This window comes from Pelobates fuscus, chromosome 2 (assembly GCF_036172605.1).
Source record: "Pelobates fuscus isolate aPelFus1 chromosome 2, aPelFus1.pri, whole genome shotgun sequence".
Classification (NCBI taxonomy): domain Eukaryota; kingdom Metazoa; phylum Chordata; class Amphibia; order Anura; family Pelobatidae; genus Pelobates; species Pelobates fuscus.
Window position 1 is genome coordinate 21,900,961 of NC_086318.1, and position 23,539 is coordinate 21,924,499.

A 23,539-nucleotide genomic window follows, 5' to 3' on the forward strand; every position below is an offset into this window, starting at 1 on the left:
CCGCTGAAGATGATCCAGTCACCATTCATTGGCGGGGAGTGTCAGCGGACTGCTCTCAGCCAAGGAAAGACACAAAATACATGAAATTTGCACAGAACTGACAGTCAGCTGAGAACTTTTGTTCCGGCCTAGCTTATGTCCCAGTGACGCTGCATTTAAGTAAAATTACACCTCCAACAGCAAAGGGGTTTAACACCGGATCTGCAGTGTTTCAAAGGAAAATGATACACATACAGACTACTTGCACCATGACCACTTCAAACCATTGGTGTGGCCATGGCGCTTCAAGTGAGATCCAACCTCTCTGCATCCACAGTCTCCATTTAGGAGGGCGGATCTGAGGAAGTCGATGAAATCGCCGAAACACGTCATCACGTCCTTATGCATGATGGCCGCATAGCCCTACCTTCCTGAAAATCACGAGTGATACCCGGTTCCTGAGCCCATCTCACAGCCGGCAGCTGGACACAGGACTGAGGGAAACTCTTTCAGGAAAGGTCTGAATATTGGGAGAGGGCAGCTACCTGCCTGCAAAGTTTTTTAATCAATGTAATAAAGTGTTTGAAGTCTACTGCAGTCTCCAGCCACCTAATGCTTACAGTGTGAAGCTATTCAAGTTAATGCAGACTGCTCTCTCCTTGTGAGTGTTCCTTTTCCCTTTCCATTACTTTTAGAATATTACCCTGTGTGTTTTTTTTTTTTTTTAGATGAAATACTTTATTGAAATTTTCTGCATCATATTTGCCCATTGTATATATTACAGGTGATTCACATACATTATAAAAAAGCATACCTACTTCAAGCAAATTGTATATGTGAGTATAGTATTACATGAATAGTTGCACAATTGTGGTAGCACTTTATATTTTGCACTGAATTGCACTTTGAATGTTTTTGCATAAAGCACATTAATTTGTCTAATCGTATATACAATTATATCATTATTATTTAAGCTAACTATATTCCACTTAGTGTTTTTAGCCATTTGTCTTGAAGGCACAGCACACTTTGTTCTATGTTAATATATGTGCTTTTTCACATTGTATGTTGCATCTTTTTATTATTAGGTTATTTATTTAATTTTAGTACCACACTTACTTTTTTTGGTTTGTTTTTTTACATACAAAATCACATTACCCCAAAATGATAATGCACCCTCTGCAATTACGCTGCTGTTGTTGTTGTTTAGGGTATTCAAACAATCATTTCAGTATGAGAAAAATACATATTTATTAATCATCATTTACAACAGAAAAGCATTATGCACCATATGTTTGGAGACATTCTAAATGTTTTTTTTATTCAAGACAAAAACAAAAATATCTAAAAAGGTGTAATTTGTAACATTTACAGTTTAATAGCCACGTTATAATCCGTAAACAAGTCTGTGAATGCAGTAAGAGCCAAACTGCAAAATTACCCCATTTGCTATATTTTGGTTAATATTGTTCCATTCGATTTGCAAATTTAGAAAATACAGCCCCCCAAAAAACCTTGTTTGGAGAGTGGATATTTTAGATAAAACCTCGTGTTGGATCTAGAAGTACCCATCAGAAAAACTTTATGGATCAGACATTCAGAAACATACACTCTGCGAGAATATGATTTAAATATATACACAGCTCCCATAATGCAATGTGTCCATACCCCATTAGACAAGGGTCATTTCATTGATATTATTTATTTGTAGAGAATACTCACCTTATTAAATATTCCTGTATTAAAGGAATACTTTTTATTAATTTCCGAGCAAGCACAAAAACACAATGTAACAGATCTTTGTTTTATTATAATATTAAGTTACTTTAACTCCTTAGCTGCAAAAATCCAGAGCGGAGTGAAAGACGTGTCTCACTCAGATTAAATTAATTCTTTTTGGCAGATTTTTTACATGGAAACGTTGCCGAGTGAGTATTCCACGGCAGCTTGTCTACCCTAGCTCTTGTCTGTACTTAGTCCAGTTTCTTCACCATGTACGGACCTTCCAGTTCATAGCCGATTTTTCTGTAATAGTTCCTGGTTCCCACACCTGAAGAGAAAAACACGACAGGTCAGGATTTACAACAATTGTGCAGATACATTAGGAATGGCTTTTTACAAGCTGCCATTTTCCTTTCCAGATTTATTATGCCACACTATGTAATGTTTAGGAGATGCTCTCGGCTGTTCGATTAACACTCTGTATCCCACACTATGTAATGTTTAGGAGATGCTCTCAGCTGTTCGATTAACACTCTGTATCCCACACTATGTAATGTTTAGGAGATGCTCTCGGCTGTTCGATTAACACTCTGTATCCCACACTATGTAATGTTTAGGAGATGCTCTCAGCTGTTCGATTAACACTCTGTATCCCACACTATGTAATGTTTAGGAGATGCTCTCGGCTGTTCGATTAACACTCTGTATCCCACACTATGTAATGTTTAGGAGATGCTCTCGGCTGTTCGATTAACACTCTGTATCCCACACTATGTAATGTTTAGGAGATGCTCTCGGCTGTTCGATTAACACTCTGTATCCCACACTATGTAATGTTTAGGAGATGCTCTCGGCTGTTCGATTAACACTCTGTATCCCACATTATGTAATGTTTAGGAGATGCCCTCGGCTGTTCGATTAACACTCTGTATCCCACACTATGTAATGTTTAGGAGATGCCCTCGGCTGTTCGATTAACACTCTGTATCCCACACTATGTAATGTTTAGGAGATGCTCTCGGCTGTTCGATTAACACTCTGCAAGATGTGTGTTCTTGGCGGCATATATAGTATGGTGGCACATTTATACAGTATGACAGTAAAACTGAAAGCACACGTGTTTATATGTAGATAAAACGTAAAGCCACGCTGCAGGCTGGATTGACCAATTTTGTAATACTTTACATGTAGAGTGCATTAAAAATCTATCGAAAAGCAATATATTAAAAATAATAAAAGCCCCGTACCGCTGGGGGAAAATAACCTTTCCTCATTGCTTACATTGACTTACAAACCCAGTCTAAATTATCCAGAAAATGCCTCTCATCACCGTTTAGTGCACAAGCATTTCTTTGTAGCAAAGCAATCTATACATACTTATGTGATATTATAGCTTAATTGTATTTCTATTATATTTAGCTTTATACACACTCTTGCTATAAATATATACATATTTATATAAAGCAAAATAGTATAAATATATTTATTTATATTTGGGACACAAAAGGCTGCAAGCTGTAATAAATAAACATAACATAGGGAATATAAGTAAGTAGGTTGAGATGTTTCGAAAAACAAAGAGGGCCTGCCTAATGTATGAGTTCACAGAAGTGTTCTGAAAATTGGGAGTGGAGGGTGGGATATGTGCTGCGTGATCAAGATACAGGTAATGGCTAGAGGAGGTGAGTACTTTAAAATAGTCCCTTCCACAACTCCAGGATCCAGTCTTTATATTTGTGATCGGGACACAAAAGGACGTAAGCTGTAGGAAATAAATAGCATAATATAGAATAATAAATGTAACATAGTCGGTTAATGTGTGCCGAAACCAACGTACTGGTAGGCCTGTAAAATAAAGAGGGCAAAAATCGGATGCAGAATATGTAAAGGTACTCCTCACTTACCTACCGGGTTCCGTTCCTAAAACTCAGTTATACTCTCACTGACATGCACACACACACACACACAAATACACACACACTGACAGACAGACACCCTCACACACTCACTGACAGACACAAACTGGCAGATATACACACAAACACTCACTGACAATCAATCATACACAAACACACACGCACTGACAATTTTATTTTTTGAGGCCCATCAAGCCTTCCTACCTTTGTGAGAGCTGGTCCTCTCCCTGGGGTCCAGTGTGGGGCAGTTTTTCCCTCCTTCCACACACTGATTAGTATGCTGGGGCCAGAATTACATCATATTTCAGCTCCTGGCATCATAGAGAACACGCGAGGGAGAAGTGTCCCTTTAATAATATAAACCCACTCGGTGTAACTGACTGTAACCTAATCTACACAGCGCATCTAATTTGTGTGGGAGACTGTAGTGTCCCTTTAATAACATAAACCCACCCAGTATAACTAACTGTAACCCAGCATGTGTGGGAGCTGACGTGCCCTTTTAATAATATAAACCCACTTGGTATAACTAACTGTAACCTAACCTACACAGTGCACCTAACGTGTGTCGGAGCCTGGAGTGTCCCTTTAACCCCTTAAGGACACAGCTTCAGAAGCTTGTCTTACGCTTAATGACACAAGCAATTTTTGCATTTTCTTGCTGTATGCGTTCAACTGCAATTTGCATCTCTCTCGTTTATTGCACCGACGCATATTATATACCGTTTTTTTAAAGAACAGAAAGGGCTTTAATTTGATGTAACATATATATATATATATATATATATATATATATATATATATATAAATGCTTATTTATTAAAAAAATAGAGAAAAATGCAAAAAAATATAAAAATGTTGTGTTTTTTGTACAGTTTTTGCAATAATAATGTGGGCCTAATTAGTGCAGGTGAAATAAAGTAATTAAAAATAAATTCATTTAGTTGTTCTGATTTACAGAATATATAATGTGTCTGGGATTTTAAGTTTTTTTGGTAGTTACAGGTCACAAAGCACAAGGAGTAAAATAAACTTTTAATGTGGAGCGATTTTAGAATTTGGTATGTTTGTCTTGTAAGCTTAATAGCCATAAAAGAAAACAAAATTACCACACAAAAGTATATATTTATATAAAGTAGACATCACAGACTATTTACCTGAGGTTGTTTGGACACTTTCTACGTAGCCATTTCACCGCCAATCTCTGCTAAATATTGGAGTAAAATTTAGTTTTGGGGGGTTTTTGTCACACAAACTTATAACAAAGAACTTCCCATGTGTATTTTGTAAAGTTGGTGTGTGCTATTCCTGTACAAAGTTTTATTATGTGTTCAGTTACTTCTGCTGAGTACAACAGTACCCCCATTGTATGTCTTTGGCACTATTTCGTGAAGCTACAGTGCCATATAGGAGACCTGTCCGTTTCAACATTTACAGTAGAATTTTGAGAGGCGGATTTAATGGGCCTATGCTTCAATTTGGGGTATTATAGAAGTTTGATTGTTCAAAAAAAAAAAAACCCACAAAGGCCTACCATTTGTAAAAGTAGACACTCAGGGTATCTCATATGGTGCATATTGTGCTTTAACATGCCCCCATTTTTTCACCAATATATGCCAAAGTATGTGGTAAAAAATAATTTTAGGCATTTTTTTTACACACGGATTACATTTTTGCTGGGCATTTTGTACATTTAATATGTGCCACTAAGTTCAAACCCCCCAAATTATGCTCATCTAAGCCTTCTGAGTAAAACAATATGCCCAATGTATGACCTAGACACTATTTTGTGAAGTTACACTGCTGTAAAAGAGACGTGACAAGTTCAGGTTTTTAAGTGTGAATTTTCATGGAGGGTTTTGATGCGTCTGTGTCCCACTTTGGAGCACTTGAGCAGGCTACATATTCCAACTACACTATAAAGTCATACTGTAACGGACCGTTTCAGCATATGAGGGGTTAAAATCCGTTTAGGCGATAATCCCCTTTTCTCAGAAAGGCACAGCTACTGCAGAACATCAAAACTCACAAACTGGATACAGGCGAATGCATCAAACTCCCGAACTGCATACCAGGGAATAAGATAGCACTCCAAGCTGGAACCTCACAAATAGCTGCTAGCAGATGAATAGGAAAAGCGGACATCAGCTTACACTCCTAGCAGTCAATCTCCAACAGCATACAGTGAATCCTCCCAAGAACGAGACAAGGCTCCGTGTTGAGGGTCAAGCAGTGGTCTGAGGTGCTGGGGCACCCAGCCTGGTTTTTATTACACGAGTACACATACAGGCCACACCCAGGGGGAGGCATAAAATAACCAATGACATAGATGTTACATCCCACACATCCCCTCCCCTTAGTGTGACACATAATCCCATTATGCATACAGTTCAAAATATACTTTTACACAACTTTCATAACTTTAAAACCATACATCACATTCACATAAAAATACATATTCACAATCAATCCATTCGGGGGAACAACATACTCAAAAATTGCATGAATCAGACCAGGGGTTCAAAAGTTAGTAAAAGTATCTTTTGGGCCCTGGCTTGCAGCATGGCAAAATCTGTCTCAAACAGAAGAAAAACATCCCCACAATGCATCCCGGTTTCCTCCCTTCTGCCCTGGAGATAATTGGAGAAGTAATCCAATTATCCAGGACTAGAGGCAGACTCCATTAACCACATGGTTGCAAAACGACATAAAACACTTTAAAATACATAAAGTCACATTTTACACATAACACACAGACATTTCACATATCCCCAGATAGCTCAGGTCTGAGTGCACATTATTAGGTGAACGGCACTCAGACCAACCGAATACAGTTTAATCGTCATAGAGCCAAAGTCTTTAATCACACGAATAGGCTCCATGGCATAGCTATCTGGGTTACCACAGCTCACACAGGGCAAGTACCAAATTACCCCACTGTATGTAAAGGGCCAGAATGAGTGACATACACTCTGGTATGGCCGAATACCGTTTTTAAAGGGCCCAATCTCCCAGGGCCATAGTCCAAAGGCAGCAGGCGGGCAATCAGGCTCCTCCAAAACAATGTGGCGAGATTGGTTCCGTCACACATACCATTTCTTAAAGAACACACCCCAGGGTATTTCAAAAGGCATATTTTGAACCTTAGCGTGGGATCATTTTTCCGCTAGCTTGTACCAGGTGTAGTGGTAATAAGCATTTTTCTGCCTTTTTGACACACAAAGTGAGTTTGCGCAGTATATTTTGCAAACCTTATGTGTACTACCACTGTATAATACTTCATATGTTGCTCAGCTATGTCGGCTGAGTACAGCAATATCCCTGTATGTACCTTTGCCAGGTATATGTGGACATCGGACGGGCACATTTGGGACCCACCATTCCAGTTTTTTTCAAACTTTGAAATTTTACGCTGTGTCCATGTCCCATTTTAGAGTATTTTACCAGGCTATATAATCCAATTACACCATAAAGGCATACCATTTCTTAAAGAAGACATCCCAGGGTAATTCAAAAGGCATATTTTGAACCTTAGCATTGGATCATTTTTCCGCTAGCTTGTACCAAGTGTAGTGGTAATAAGCATTTTTTTAATGTATTTTTTACTTTGTAAAACCCGTTTTTAAACTTTTTTTTTACTTATTAAATGTTTTACACTTTAACTTTTTTCTAAACTTTTCTTTTACTGTTAACCCCTAACTAGCAGTAAGCAGCACTAACAGTAAATTCCCAATTTTCCCATAACTCCCACCCACCCCAGCTGGCAAAATGTATAATTATAAAATATTTAAATTAATTAAATAAATTGAACCCCTGAGGGTTAAAACAATAAATAAAAGTTAATCCTCAGGAGTAAAAAAAAATTAGATCACAGTATAATACTGTGATCTGTATTTTGATCACTGTAGGCAGTGATCAACTAGCAGGGAATGGGGTTAATTTTTATGTAGACTGGGTAAAGGGGGGTGGTACTTTTTTTACTTAAACGTGACAAACATTTTTTTAACATTTTTTTTACCTTTTGAAAACTTATTTTAATTTTTTTTTTTTAACATTAACCCTTAGTTAGCCTAACACCAAATTCCCCAATTCCCCACTAACTTCCACCCATCCCAGCTAGCTAAATATATAATTTTTAAATATTTAAATTAATAAAATAAATTTATCCCCTGAGGGTTAAAAAAAAAAAAAAAAAAAATAATTAACCCTCAGGGGTTAAAAAAAAATAAAAATCAGATGACCTTAAAATGTATACCCTGCCAATTGATCACTGTAGTCAGTGATCAATTGGCAGGCAAGGGGTTAATTTTATTAAAGCAGGGGAAAGGGGGGTTGGATTTAACTTTTTTTTTTTTTTTTTTACACAGGGAGAAGATCAGCAGCACTGATCCGTCTCCCTGCACTTCACACAGAACCCGGAAGTGCAGGGAGGCGGAAGGTGAGTATATGGAGCACATGTGCTCGCTCTGACAGCCTGTCAGAGCGAGCACCGGTGCTGGGGCAGCCCGATCGGGTGCTCCTGGTCTGCCTCTAATACAGAGGCAGACCGGAGCCCCGTTAACCCCACGATCGGCGCGATCTGGGGTTAACTTTAGTAAATGACGGAAATTTTCCGTCAACGGTCCTTAACTGAAGGACAAGGTTGACGGAAAATTTCCGTCCGCGGTCGGGAAGGGATTAATAATATAAACCCACCCAGTATAACTAACTGTAACCTAACGTACACAGTGCATTTAACGTGTGTGGGAGCCTAGAGTGTCCCTTTAATAATATAAACCCACCCAGTATAACTGTAACCTAAACTACACAGTGCACCTAACGTGTGTGGGAGCCTGGAGTGTCCCTTTAATAATATAAACCCACCCAGTATAACTAACTGTAACCTAACCTGCACAGTGCATCTAACGTGTGTGGGAGCCTGGAGTGTCCTTTTAATAATATAAACCCACCCAGTATAACTAACTGTAACCTAACTTACACAGTGCATCTAACGTGTGTGGGAGCCTAGAGTGTCCCTTTAATAATATAAACCCACCCAGTATAACGAACTGTAACCTAACCTACACAGTGCACCTAACGTGTGTTAGCCTGGAATGTCCCTTTAATAATATAAACCCACCCAATATAACTAACTGTAACCTAACCTACACAGTGCACCTAACGTGTGTGTTAGCCTGGAATGTCCCTTTAATAATATAAACCCACCCAGTATAACTAACTGTAACCTAACCTACACAATGCACCTAAAGTAACTAAAATTATAGATCAGGGTGGTGCAGTAGACATTGCTTACCTCGATTTCAGTAAGGCTTTTGACACTGTTGCACATAGAAGGCTTATCAACAAACTACAATCTTTGAGTTTGGATTCCAATATTGTTGAATGGGTAAGGCAGTGGCTGAGTGACAGGCAACAGAGGGTTGTAGTCAATGGAGTATATTCGAAGCTTGGGCTTGTCACCAGTGGGGTACCTCAGGGATCTGTACTTGGACCCATTCTCTTTAATATTTTTATTAGTGATATTGCAGAAGGTCTTGATGGTAAGGTGTGTCTTTTTGCGGATGATACTAAGATATGTAACAGGGTTGATGTTCCAGGAGGGATAAGCCAAATGGAAAATGATTTAGGTAGACTAGAAAAATGGTCAGAGTTGTGGCAACTGACATTTAATGTGGATAAGTGCAAGATAATGCATCTTGGACTTAAAAACCCAAGGGCAGAGTACAGAATATTTGATAGAGTCCTAACCTCAACATCTGAGGAAAGGGATTTAGGGGTGATTATTTCTGATGACTTAAAGGTAGGCAGACAATGTAATAGAGCAGCAGGAAATGCTAGCAGAATGCTTGGTTGTATAGGGAGAGGTATTAGCAGTAGAAAGAGGGAAGTGCTCATGCCATTGTACAGAACACTGGTGAGACCTCACTTGGAGTACTGTACACAGTACTGGAGACCCTATCTTCAGAAGGATATTGATACCTTAGAGAGAGTTCAAAGAAGGGCTACTAAACTGGTTCATGGATTGCAGGATAAAACTTACCAGGAAAGGTTAAAGGATCTTAACATGTATAGCATGGAGGAAAGACGAGACAGGGGGGATATGATAGAAACATTTAAATACATAAAGGGAATCAACACAGTAAAGGAGGAGACTATATTTAAAAGAAGAAAAACTACCACAACAAGAGGACATAGTCTTAAATTAGAGGGACAAAGGTTTAAAAATAATATCAGGAAGTATTACTTTACTGAGAGGGTAGTGGATGCATGGAATAGCCTTCCAGCTGAAGTGGTAGAGGTTAACACAGTAAAGGAGTTTAAGCATGCGTGGGATAGGCATAAGGCTATCCTAACTATAAGATAAGGCCAGGGACTAATGAAAGTATTTAAAAAACTGGGCAGACTAGATGGGCCGAATGGTTCTTATCTGCCGTCACATTCTATGTTTCTATGTTTCTAAAGTGTGTGGGAGCCTGGAGTGTCCCTTTAATAATATAAACCCACCCAGTATAACGAACTGTAACCTAACCTACACAGTGCATCTTACGTGTGGCGGAGCCTGGAGTGTCCCTTTAATAATATAAACCTACCCAGTATAACTAACTGTAACCTAACCTACACAGTGCATCTAACGTGTGTGAGAGCCTGGAGTGTCCATTTAATAATATAAACCCACCCAGTATAACTAACTGTAACCTAACCTACACAGTGCATCTAACGTGTGTGGGAGCCTGGAGTGTCCCTTTAATATAAACCCACCCAGTATAACTGTAACCTAACCTACACAGTGCACCTAACGTGTGTGGGAGCCTGGAGTGTCCCTTTAATAATATTAACCCACCCAGTATAACTAACTGTAAACTAATCTAAACAGTGCATCTAACGTGTGTGGGAGCCTGGAGTGTCCCTTTAATAATATTAACCCACCCGGTATAACTAACTGTAAACTAATCTACACAGTGCACCTGCCGTGTGTGGGAGCCTGGAGTGTCCCTTTAATAATATTAACCCACCCAGTATAACTAGCTGTAACCTAATCTAAACAGTGCATCTAACGTGTGTGGGAGCCTGGAGTGTCCCTTTAATAATATTAACCCACCCGGTATAACTAACTGTAAACTAATCTACACAGTGCACCTGCCGTGTGTGGGAGCCTGGAGTGTCCCTTTAATAATATTAACCCACCCAGTATAACTAACTGTAAACTAATCTAAACAGTGCATCTAACGTGTGTGGGAGCCTGGAGTGTCCCTTTAATAATATTAACCCACCCGGTATAACTAACTGTAAACTAATCTACACAGTGCACCTGCCGTGTGTGGGAGCCTGGAGTGTCCCTTTAATAATATTAACCCACCCAGTATAACTAGCTGTAACCTAACCTACACAGTGCACCTACCGTGTGTGGGAGCCTGGAGTGTCCCTTTATTAATATAAACCCACCCAGTATAACTAACTGTAACCTAACCTACACAGTGCATCTAACGTGTGTGAGAGCCTGGAGTGTCCCTTTAATAATATAAACCCACCCAGTATAACTAACTGTAACCTAACCTACACAGTGCATCTAACGTGTGTGAGAGCCTGGAGTGCCCCTTTAATAATATAAACCCACCCAGTATAACTAACTGTAACCTAACCTACACAGTGCACCTACCGTGTGTGGGAGCCTGGAGTGTCCCTTTAATAATATAAACCCACCCAGTATAACTAACTGTAACCTAACCTACACAGTGCACCTAACGTGTGTGGGAGCCTGGAGTGTCCCTTTAATAATATAAACTCACCCAGTATAACTGTAACCTAACCTACACAGTGCATCTAACGTGTGTGGGAGCCTGGAGTGTCCGTTTAATAATATAAACCCACCCAGTATAACTAACTGTAACCTAACCTACACAGTGCATCTAATGTGTGTGGGAGCCTGGAGTGTCCCTTTATTAATATAAACCCACCCAGTATAACTAACTGTAACCTAACCTGCACAGTGCATCTAACGTGTGTGGGAGCCTGGAGTGTCCTTTTAATAATATAAACCCACCCAGTATAACTAACTGTAACCTAACCTACACAGTGCACCTAACGTGTGTGGGAGCCTGGAGTGTCCCTTTAATAATATAAACTCACCCAGTATAACTGTAACCTAACCTACACAGTGCATCTAACGTGTGTGGGAGCCTGGAGTGTCCGTTTAATAATATAAACCCACCCAGTATAACTAACCTTTGGTGTGATTTCCTGTATTGTTGCTTTCTATTATGCTATGTTGTTATAAAACATGTAGTTAATCATTACATTCACTAAGCTGCAGATTATTAAAAAATACGGAGAGAATAAGTGGGTCAGCTATTGGCAATGAACTGTTGCTGTAGGAAGATTGGACACGGTATATACTCCCTGTTTCATGTTACCTACAGGCACAAGCCCTTTTGGAGCAAACATAAGAGGGAAAAAGTATGTCACTCCTGCTGGGAAATCTACACGACACTAATAAGACCTCATGCAAAACAGCAAATCACAGCTATTCCAACATCACCTGTTTAAACGCTGAGAAGAAAGATAACACAAACATTTACGGTTAACCCGTGCTAGAATTTAAAAAGCATTTCCTAGGTCTATTTTAACCAGTGTGTAGTAAAAAAAAAAAAAAACCTATAAAAAAACTGAAAAAAAAAACCTATAGACTAACTCTTACAATGCCAGACAAATAGCAATTGGTTGACACTTCCATGAGCTTATTGGTTGTCAAAGTGTAGAATTCCAGCAGTGTGCGCAGGAAACAAAAAGATGTTTAATATGCTGCGAGTAAAGCCCTATCCCCCATTTTTTTGTAGTTTAATATGCTGCGAGTAAAGCCCTATCCCCCATTTTTTTGTAGTTTAATATGCTGCGAGTAAAGCCCTATCCCCCATTTTTTTGTATTTATTTAGATGTTCAAATCTTTGTAGTTTTTACAGTAAATGTTTTGTAGAATTTTGCACCCTAACTTTGCCTCCATGTTCCTGTGTACGAGTACTCTTGTAGAAATCATACATGAAGGTATTTGTTAGGGACATAGCAAATGCCATTAGGCATTAACAGAGTACTGCCTTAACAAAGTGTCAAATTTGTGTATATTGAAATTGGTTGAAGGTGGAGATCAACCTACAGTTAGTATCTCAAGTGTGATGTATGATTCTTCAGTCCAGAGGGGGTAACGCGACATACAGTAACTGACCGGGACTCGAATTCTAATTATCAGTATACAAAAAAGAATACGAAGTGAAATAGAAATAATAAAAGCTAGAAGCTATACAGTAAAAGTACATTGCAGGGTTTTGATATTTTTGAGCTGTCAATTGAAATAATTCAACTTTTGTAAATCCAGCTGCAATCAGCGCACAATCAGAGAAGGCTCGTTAGTGAGCGATGGTAATTAAAAACTAGCTACTAAAGAACTGTTTGGACGTATCAAGATGATGACCTCAATAATTAAGTGAATGATTCAATGATAACTTTTTATATAAACAAACACCGTGTAATTGAAAAGGAGATTAAATTAACAAAACACAGCGCTTTCCCTATTGTACCTATTTAATTTCCTCTTTTCAATGTGCACTGCTGATACATCTGTTTAAATGTTTAATTTTATAGCTGCATCATAATAAAGGCTACTAATGGTTCATTTATTTAGCTAAATGACCCGTTTGCCATGAATTGAAGCTCTGCTGAGAGATAAGGTCTGATTTGTTGCCCGCACATCAATGTTGTTAATGGCTTGATAAAAAAAATAAAAAAAATAAAGAGAACAGCAAATGTAAGTGAGAGTAAACCAATCACAAAACATAACAATAAGGAAGAAATAGTCAGACAGACTGTCCTATAGCTCACCTAACTCAATGGTTCAAAATACCGCCCCGAGACACACCAACAGTCCGGCATTTAGACAATTCACAATTCTGCTCCAACGGGAACACTGGAAAACCTGGAACATGTGTTCTGCCTTGTGGACTGGTTTGGGAACCACTGCCCTAATTTACGTTCCGTCAAACAAATAACACCTGGGCACATTAGCAAAGCTTTTTGGAGCCAGGTGAGTATGTCTGAAGCCTGGACTAATCTTTACAAAAACGCAAAAATGAAATGTTTAGTATCGAAGTTAACCCCTTCAGGACCGGCCTGTTTTTGCGATGTTTGTACGTTAAGGACCAGAGCAGTTTTAACACTTTTGTGGTGTTTGTGTTTAGCTGTAATTTTCCGCTCTCTCATTTACGGTTCCCATACAAGTTATATACTGTTTTTTTCACGACAAGAAGGGCTTTCTTTACATACCAGTATATATATTATGTCATATATTGTATTTAAAAAAAATAATAAAATATGGTGAAAAATAAAAAAAAAAACATGTTTTTGGACTTTTACTTGAAAAATCTTTTACTTATCTACAAAAGCTAATGAAAAAAACTGCTAAATAGATTCAAAATTTTGTCCCGAGTTTAAAAACACCCAGTGTTTACATGCTTTATTGCTTTTTTTTGCAAGTTATAGGCCTATAAATACAAGTAGGAAATTGCTGTTTCAATATATATATATTTTAAATGTATCAATAGTGACATTGTTACACCGTTATCTGTCATAAATCCCCGAAACACACCTAACATGTACATATTTTTTAAAGTAGACAACCCAGGGTATTCAAAATGGGGTATGTCCAGTTTTTTTTAGTAGCCACCTAGTCACAAACACTGGCCAAAGTTAGCATTTATATTTGTTTGTGTGTTAAAAATGCAAAAAACGCTAACTTTGGCCGGTGTTTGTGACTAAGTGGCTACTAAAAAAAGCTGAACATACCCCATTTGCAATACCTTGGGTTGTCTTCTTTCGCAAATGGTATGCCATCATGGGGCTAATTCTCATTCCTTGGCTACCATACGCTCTCAAAGGCAACCTAACCAATCTGACAAATTTCAATAAAAAAAAAAAAGTAAAATCAAGCCTTATATTTGACCCTGTAACTTTCACAAACACTATAAAACCTCTACATGTGGGGTACTGTTATACTCAGGAGACTTCGCTGAACACAAATATTAGTGTATCAGAACAGTAAAATATATCACAGCAATAATATCCTCAGTGAAAGAGCTGTTTGTGTGTGAAAAATGCAAAAAACTTCACTTTCACTGACAATATCATCGCTGTGATATGTTTTACTGTTTTGAAACACTAATATTTGTGTTCAGCGAAGTCTCCCGAGTAAAACAGTACCCCCATGTACAGGATTTAGGGTGTCATAGAAAGTTACAGGGTTAAACACAGTGCTAGCAAATTAAATTATCTGTACTTTTGGCCTGGGTTGGCAGGCAGGTCCCTCAAATTGCAATCATTAAAATTACTTAATTAGGTAAAAATATTACATAAATATGCACGTAGAATTTTAATATATATACATATTTATATATTTGACGTCTACGTGTATATTTATGAAATTATTTATGTAATTATGTATGTGGACATATGTATATTTCGTATTATTTTTATTTATTTATTTATACATAGATATATATATCATTACATTCTAAGTATATTTTGATATAAATATATATATATATCAATATCAAAATACTGTTAGAATAAAACTGAATATATATATAATTTTTTTTTAATTATTAAAAATTATTTTTATTTTTTGTTATTTATTTTTATTAACATATTATTTGTATTTTATAATAATATATATATACCATATATATAGTTATTATATATATTGTATATATTCGTGTGTAATTTAAATATAAGTGTATTTTTATAATTATATACGTATATATAAATATAAAAATACACTTAGTGTGACATTATATATATGATATATATACATATATTATATATAGGTATATATAGATATAATACATGTATATATAGCATATATATACACATATTTTTTTTTTTTTTACACAGATTTTTTTTTTACACTTTATTTTGGATTTTTTACTTGCAGGGAGACTGCCTGTCAGCACAGACAGTCCCCCTGCAGGCAGACACATGGACACCTATTGCGGTCATGTGATCGAGTGATCACATGGCCGTGGGGTCCTGATCTGCCGAAGGGGGACTGCCTGGGCAGACAGGCAACCCCCCTGGACCGGGTGGAGCACTGATCGCCGCCGTGGGACCGACGGCGATCAGGTAAGTAGCCCAAAACCGTTATGACGGTTCAGGACCGTCAGCGGTCCAAACGCACGTTTTACCGCTGACGGTCCTGAACCGTCAGCGGTCGTTAAGGGGTTAAAATCACTCAATTTTAGTGACGGCTTCCCTTGTAGCCTTGCAAATGAAAAGCAGCACTGATAAACTCACAGATCAACACTGGCTTGGCAGACTGTAACAACTGGAATAAAGGTACGTGTTTATAGTGATTAACAAAATAACAAGGAGTGAGGTAGGTGACCAGGGTTCTAAAACAACAACAACAACAATATAGAAAACATGTGCTATAGAGCAGGAAGTTCCCTCTAGTGGCTGTCTAATAGACAGCCACTAGGGGAGGACTTAACCCTGCAAGGTAATTATTGCAGTTTATAAAAATTGCAATAATTACAGTTGCAGGGTTAAGGGTAGTGGGCAGAAGTGGTCTGGGTGCCTACAGTGTCCCTTTAAATATCCTTTTATTCAGGGAAAACAGGGTTTTCATTTAACATCAAATATTTAGGTATGGAACATAATTTAATATGAATAAAATATAAACAAATGGGAGAAAATAAGATATTTTTAAAAAAATGTTCTTAGTTCTATGTCACATTTTAACTGTGAATGTCAAAATACGGTTTGCTTTTACTGCCATAAAATACACATTTGTATTCAGCGATGTCTCACGTGTAAAACAGTACCCCCTATGTACAGTTTTTATGGTGTTTTTTACAGGGGGAAGGGAAGTTACAGGGTCAAATATAGCATGTTACATTTCTCAGTTTTTTCACATTGAAATCCGCCAGGTTGGTTACGTTGCCTTTCAGACCATATGGTAGCCCAGGAATAAGAATTACCTCCATGATGGCATAGCATTTGCAAAAGTAGACAACCCAAGGTATTGCAAATGGGGTATGTCCACACTTTTTTAGTAGCCACTTTATCACAAACACTGGCCAAAGTTAGTGTTGATATTTGAAAATGCAAAAAACTAATTTGAACGCCAATTTTGGTCAGTGTTTGTGACTAAGTGGCTACTAAAAAAGACTGAACATACCCTATTTGCAATACCCTGGGTTGTCTACTATTGCAAATGGTTTGCCATCATGGGGATAATTTTCATTCCTGGGCTACCGTACGGTCTCAAAGGCAACCTGGCGAATTTTAATGTGAAAAAACTGAAACGCAAGACTTATAATTGACTCTGTAACTTTTGAAATCTATCCTTCCTCTCCATAATAAAATGAGAAACACTAAATAGGGAAATGTTCCTTTAACACCAATGTGTTAAAGAAAAACATAACATTTCGGCAGTGACCTGCATTATGGTTCCAGGAATCCCTAGGCACTATCCTATGTTAAGTAGTCAAACCGCTTTTGGATAGTTTAAAACTTACATATGTCCGAAGAGTGCCGGTAGTCCGTTCTTTACTTTTGCATTAGTAATATCAATTCCTCCTGTTTATGATGGTTTGACATTTATCTGTAGCATGCTGTTGTGGTTATGGTGCGTAGAGGGCTTCTTCTTAAAGGAGTACCATCACATCCCAGGATTTTAAAGAGTATATTTACTTATATACTCTACTTAACAAAAGTGAGGACTCAGAAATAAAATTATATGTAGATATCACCTCTATCCAGGAACTAAGTGCCTCCATCATGGCTCCCTGACAGTCACGGTTATAACCCCTGATATTTTCACCTATCGAATACCGACTGTTTGTCCGTCTCCAATGTAACGTGTGCCTTGGCTGTGCCAAGACTGAACTGGATTGTGATGCCACTAGCTATATATTTAATAAAAAGTTAGTGAACCATCACATGAAAAACAGCACTTTTTAAACATCTGTTCAGTGGTGTAATTTACGGAGAAGAATTAGTTCCCCTGTAAACCTACTTTGACTGGGAATATTTGCCCAATTACTAACACCTTGCTTGAGGTAGAAAGGGGAGGAGTACCTACCACCACAGCCACGTACTCTCACAGTGACTAATGGGCTTATTCACTAACACTAAGATTTAGCAAAGTTTCAATATTTCAGCCAATAAACTATAATCTGAAAGTTTTTCCTTAAATCGGTTATTTCTAAACCTACCTGCAGGGTCAAATGAATGAATACAAAATGTCACAAATGGAATGATACAACAGTAAGTGAAGACGGTATTATCTCTCCCGGTACAGTGAGACAATTTGCTATATTCTCAAAGAAGGGAATGAGTGAAGAGCTCAGCATATTTCTAATCAATAGCAACTATTATTTCAAAGTTATTCAGCTATGAAAAGATACAATTTATTACCCTATTAAGCCTCAATCAATTTCTTTGTCTCGAATGTAGAAATTCTGTTCATTAAACTATTGTCCTATTTATATTCGTTGATAGTCATTGTCACTCTCCAGATGGTATGATTACATGTCATTGATTTCACAGAGAGAGCTAATAGATCGCTAATGAATGACCACACCCTGCAATGATGAAGCCAGCCAAGCAGATCCTGAACTGGGGTTTTCAACAACAACAGATGTTAAAACGAGGGCTGATTAGGAAAACCGCTGGGCCTGTTCCATTGACGCAATCATTATTTTAATTGTCATTTGCCCGTAGAGCTATTATCACCATAGTTAATCTCTGTTCTAGCCCCCATGACTATAGTTTTATTTAAAGGAACACCATAGTCACCTGAACAACTTAATGAAGCAGTTTTGGTGAATAGAACATGCTCCTGCAGCCTCACTGCTCAATCCTCTGCCATTTAGGAGTTAAATCCCTTTGTTTATGAACCCTAGTCACACCTCCCTGCATGTGACTTGCACAGCCTTCCATAAACACTTCCTGTAAAGAGAGCCCTATTTAGTCTTTCTTTATTGCAAGTTCTGTTTAATTAAGATTTTCTTATCCCCTGCTATGTTAATAGCTTGCTAGACCCTGCAAGAGCCTCATGTATGTGATTAAAGTTCAATTTAGAGATTGAGATACAATTATTTAAGGTAAATTACATCTGTTTGAAAGTGAAACCAGTTTTTTTTCCCATGCAGGCTCTGTCAATCATAGCCCGGGGAGGTGTGGCTAGAGCTGCATAAACAGAAACAAAGTGATTTAACTCCTAAATGACCGTGAATTGAGCAGTGAAATTGCAGGGGAATGATCTATACACTAAAACTACTTTATTTAGCTAAAGTAATTTAGGTGACTATAGTGTTCCTTTAAATACAGTATAAGCAACCAATACAATCAAAAGGGGTCCAGCTCACATGTGTTGTTATGCTGGACGGGTCCCACCTATATGGACAATGAAGAACTAAAATGCAAGACAAGACTCGTCCTCACCTGTAGGAAACCAAAGAAAACCTTACAAAATTACATTGTTCTTTAACAGATTATACTAGGAGAAAACCCCTAATTGTCCATGCCGGTATTATATCTGTGAGAGTACCACTGTTACATGGGCTCCACGTCAACCTTGTGCAATCCACAGAGCTGTAGAAGAACATTAAAAAGTGTACTTATCATGGAACACTGTGTAATATTAAGAGAATTACATGTCATCTAAATCGTATTCTAGCAAATGTATATTTTAAGGATAAAAAAGGATCAGTGCTAACATACCTAAATAAAAGATATTTATATAAAAATACAAAAATGAAAGTAGGTGACACCTTAAAACATAGGGCTCCACAGAGATGAGTCAAACAGGGGGATAAAGAAGGGAGAATTACGACATCACTTCTAAACCACAAAGACAAAGATTCTCATACAAAAATCATGAACACACTTATCAGACCAACTACAATCATCCCCACAGATACCAGCTACTGTCTATAGATTCAGAAGGTGAAAATGAGGAGCATTTTTTTAGAGATAAGAACCCATGCCAATCCACTTGTCCAAACCCCTTACCCACCAATGGCAAAAAAAAAGGAGTTTAAGCATAGAGGAAGGAGAGGTGGAAGAAGATTACAACAAAAGAGAGAGACTAGAAAGACATTAACAGATAAAACTGAAAAAGAACGAGGCATTTTTAACTGATCTCAAAAAGTTTTCAAAATTCCATTCAAATTTCCGTTTCAAGCAAGGGCCTAAAATTCACTCCTACTCACCCTTTTAACCCATTACAAGCCTTTTTAGACATCAAAACATTTGTTAGAAAAGCTAAACGAAAAAAAAGACATATCTGACATTCTAACACACGCCACTCAGAGTAATTCAGACATTCCCAATCCTACCATTTCAAATGACCCACAATAGTAAAAACACACCTAAAAAAAAAAAAAAACTTTCATTTTTTTCTATCTGGTTTTAAATCTGGCCCTATAGAGGTGTTTGAAAAATTAGTTTTAAAAGACTTCAACAATATTAAAAAACACAAACACCAACACTATAATTTAACTCACCAAGAACAGCGAGCATTAAAGGAACTGCAAGCAGACGAAGAAAGTATCATTAAACCAGCAGATAAAGCTTAGTTATTTTATCTAAAACCATGTACACAGACGAAGCACTTAGGCAACTAAATGATCAAAACGTCTATAATAAATTCACCTCAGATATATATTTTTAAATACTGGTTTGGAGTCCAATATTTTAACCAAAAAAGGAATATAATTATTCAAATGTCCTTTGTCCAATAATTCCTGTTATCTATTTCCTCCGCAAAATACACAAAAATGACACCAATCCCCCAGGTAGACCTATTGTCTCCGGGATAAATTCCATATTAGCTAACCTATCAGAATATATAGATATCCTTCTCCAACCATCAGTAAAACGCATGAGATCATATCTTAAAGACTCTGACACTTCTTCACTTTTTAGAAAATTTTATCTTGCACCCAGACTACATTTTAGTTACATGCGATGTACAATCCTTATATACAATTATTTCCCACAGTAAGGGTTGTGAAGTAGTTTTTAACAGCCCAAAACTCTATCCCTGCAGAACTTTTTAATTTTATTATAGAAGGTATTAATATATTTTAAAATTACAATTACAGGGAGTGCAGAATTATTAGGCAAATGAGTATTTTGACCACATCATCCTCTTTATGCATGTTGTCTTACTCCAAGCTGTATAGGCTCGAAAGCCTACTACCAATTAAGCATATTAGGTGATGTGCATCTCTGTAATGAGAAGGGGTGTGGTCTAATGACATCAACACCCTATATCAGGTGTGCATAATTATTAGGCAACCTCCTTTCCTTTGGCAAAATGGGTCAAAAGAAGGACTTGACAGGCTCAGAAAAGTCAAAAATAGTGAGATATCTTGCAGAGGGATGCAGCACTCTTAAAATTGCAAAGCTTCTGAAGCGTGATCATCGAACAATCAAGCGTTTCATTCAAAATAGTCAACAGGGTCGCAAGAAGCGTGTGGAAAAACCAAGGCGCAAAATAACTGCCCATGAACTGAGAAAAGTCAAGCGTGCAGCTGCCAAGATGCCACTTGCCACCAGTTTGGCCATATTTCAGAGCTGCAACATCACTGGAGTGCCCAAAAGCACAAGGTGTGCAATACTCAGAGACATGGCCAAGGTAAGAAAGGCTGAAAGACGACCACCACTGAACAAGACACACAAGCTGAAACGTCAAGACTGGGCCAAGAAATATCTCAAGACTGATTTTTCTAAGGTTTTATGGACTGATGAAATGAGAGTGAGTCTTGATGGGCCAGATGGATGGGCCCGTGGCTGGATTGGTAAAGGGCAGAGAGCTCCAGTCCAACTCAGACGCCAGCAAGGTGGAGGTGGAGTACTGGTTTGGGCTGGTATCATCAAAGATGAGCTTGTGGGGCCTTTTCGGGTTGAGGATGGAGTCAAGCTCAACTCCCAGTCCTACTGCCAGCTAAAGGAAGACACCTTCTTCAAGCAGTGGTACAGGAAGAAGTCTGCATCCTTCAAGAAAAACATGATTTTCATGCAGGACAATGCTCCATCACACGCGTCCAAGTACTCCACAGCGTGGCTGGCAAGAAAGGGTATAAAAGAAGAAAATCTAATGACATGGCCTCCTTGTTCACCTGATCTGAACCCCATTGAGAACCTGTGGTCCATCATCAAATGTGAGATTTACAAGGAGGGAAAACAGTACACCTCTCTGAACAGTGTCTGGGAGGCTGTGGTTGCTTCTGCACGCAATGTTGATGGTGAACAGATCAAAACACTGACAGAATCCATGGATGGCAGGCTTTTGAGTGTCCTTGCAAAGAAAGGTGGCTATATTGGTCACTGATTTGTTTTTGAATGTCAGAAATGTATATTTGTGAATGTTGATTTGTTATATTGGTTTCACTGGTAAAAATAAATAATTGAAATGGGTATATATTTGTTTTTTGTTAAGTTGCCTAATAATTATGCACAGTAATAGTCACCTGCACACACAGATATCCCCCTAAAATAGCTAAAACTAAAAACAAACTAAAAACTACTTCCAAAAATATTCGGCTTTGATATTAATGGGTTTTTTGGGTTCATTGAGAACATGGTTGTTGTTCTATAATAAAATGAATCCTCAAAAATACAACTTGCCTAATAATTCTGCACTCCCTGTATTTTTGGTTTTTAGATTCTTTTTATATTCAAAAACAAGGTACAGCTATGGGGACCAAGTTTGCCCCGAGCTATACTAACCTCTTCATGGCCAATTGGGAATCCATGGCCATCTGGGGCCAGTATGTTTAGAGGAATAGCCTGGTCTCCTATTTTAGATATATAGACTGTTTTTTTTTTATAGGAAAGACCCAGAAGATTCTCTTAAACTTTTTAAAAATCATTTAAATAACAACAGTCATGGTATCATTTTAACTTCAGAACACAATCAAGAATGTATTAACTTTTTACATCTACATATTTTTATCCACAATAGCACAATCAACACTAAAACATTTTATTCCAGATAGACCAAATGTTGTTTTCAGAGGTGCCCCAAATTTTAGAACAACCTTACTAAGAATTATACGACACAAATAACTTTTTATCCAAATCAAAAGTTGTTGTTTTTTTTAAAATGTAATCAATGTATTGTATGTAAAACAACAGATCCCACCATAAGATCAAAAACCACGCACTTTACTTTGAATAATAATACTAAAAAATCCTATCCTATCAAAGATCTTAAATGCTGCAACAGTAAAAATGTCATATACCTATTGGAGTGACCATGCGGCCTCCAATATGTAGGAATGGCCTCTAGGTACCTAAAAACAAGATTGGCTGAGCACTGCCGGATTACTACTAAGGGTTATCCCAACCTTTACGTATCTAAACACTTTTTACAACATAACAAAAATCCTAAACTTTTAAAATGTATAGGTATACAAAAATGTAAAATTCCTTGGAGAGGTGGTGATTTTAAGAAAATTCTAGGCAAAAAAGAGATGTATTAGGTTTTCCTTTTAAAAACTCTTATGCCAGATGGTCTTAATGTTGATTTTGATCTTTTTATTTTCTTATAACTGCCTTTTTTTTTTATTATTATCATGTATGAATATCCTCTCCCAACTTCAATATTGTATTTTACCCATCTCTGTTAATGTGATGTTTTTTTATTAATTATTTATATATATCAAGATATATTACCTGTTCATATTAAGTATTTCTCTCGTTTTATGATTTATACTATTGTTTTTAATATTCACATCCATTTGCCAATATAGCCTTTTTATATTTTACATATTTTTGTATTAAGTCCATGGGGAGGGATAGAGTTTTCAAGTGATAAAAACTTGAAAACTCTATCCCCCCCATGGACTTAATGAGGTATTTTCTTA

General features: G+C 37.5%; 1 protein-coding gene across 1 annotated transcript in view; it reads right to left on the reverse strand.

The window, feature by feature from the left end:
* Nucleotides 1-1,334: 1,334 nt before the first annotated feature.
* Nucleotides 1,335-23,539, reverse strand: part of ELP3 (elongator acetyltransferase complex subunit 3) — a 157,583-nt gene continuing 135,378 nt past the window's right edge. Inside the window, exon 15 of the mRNA XM_063442001.1 lies at nt 1,335-2,029. Within this exon, the coding sequence (XP_063298071.1) occupies nt 1,953-2,029 (77 nt within the window). The 3' untranslated portion in view covers nt 1,335-1,952. The remainder of the gene's footprint in view (nt 2,030-23,539) is intronic.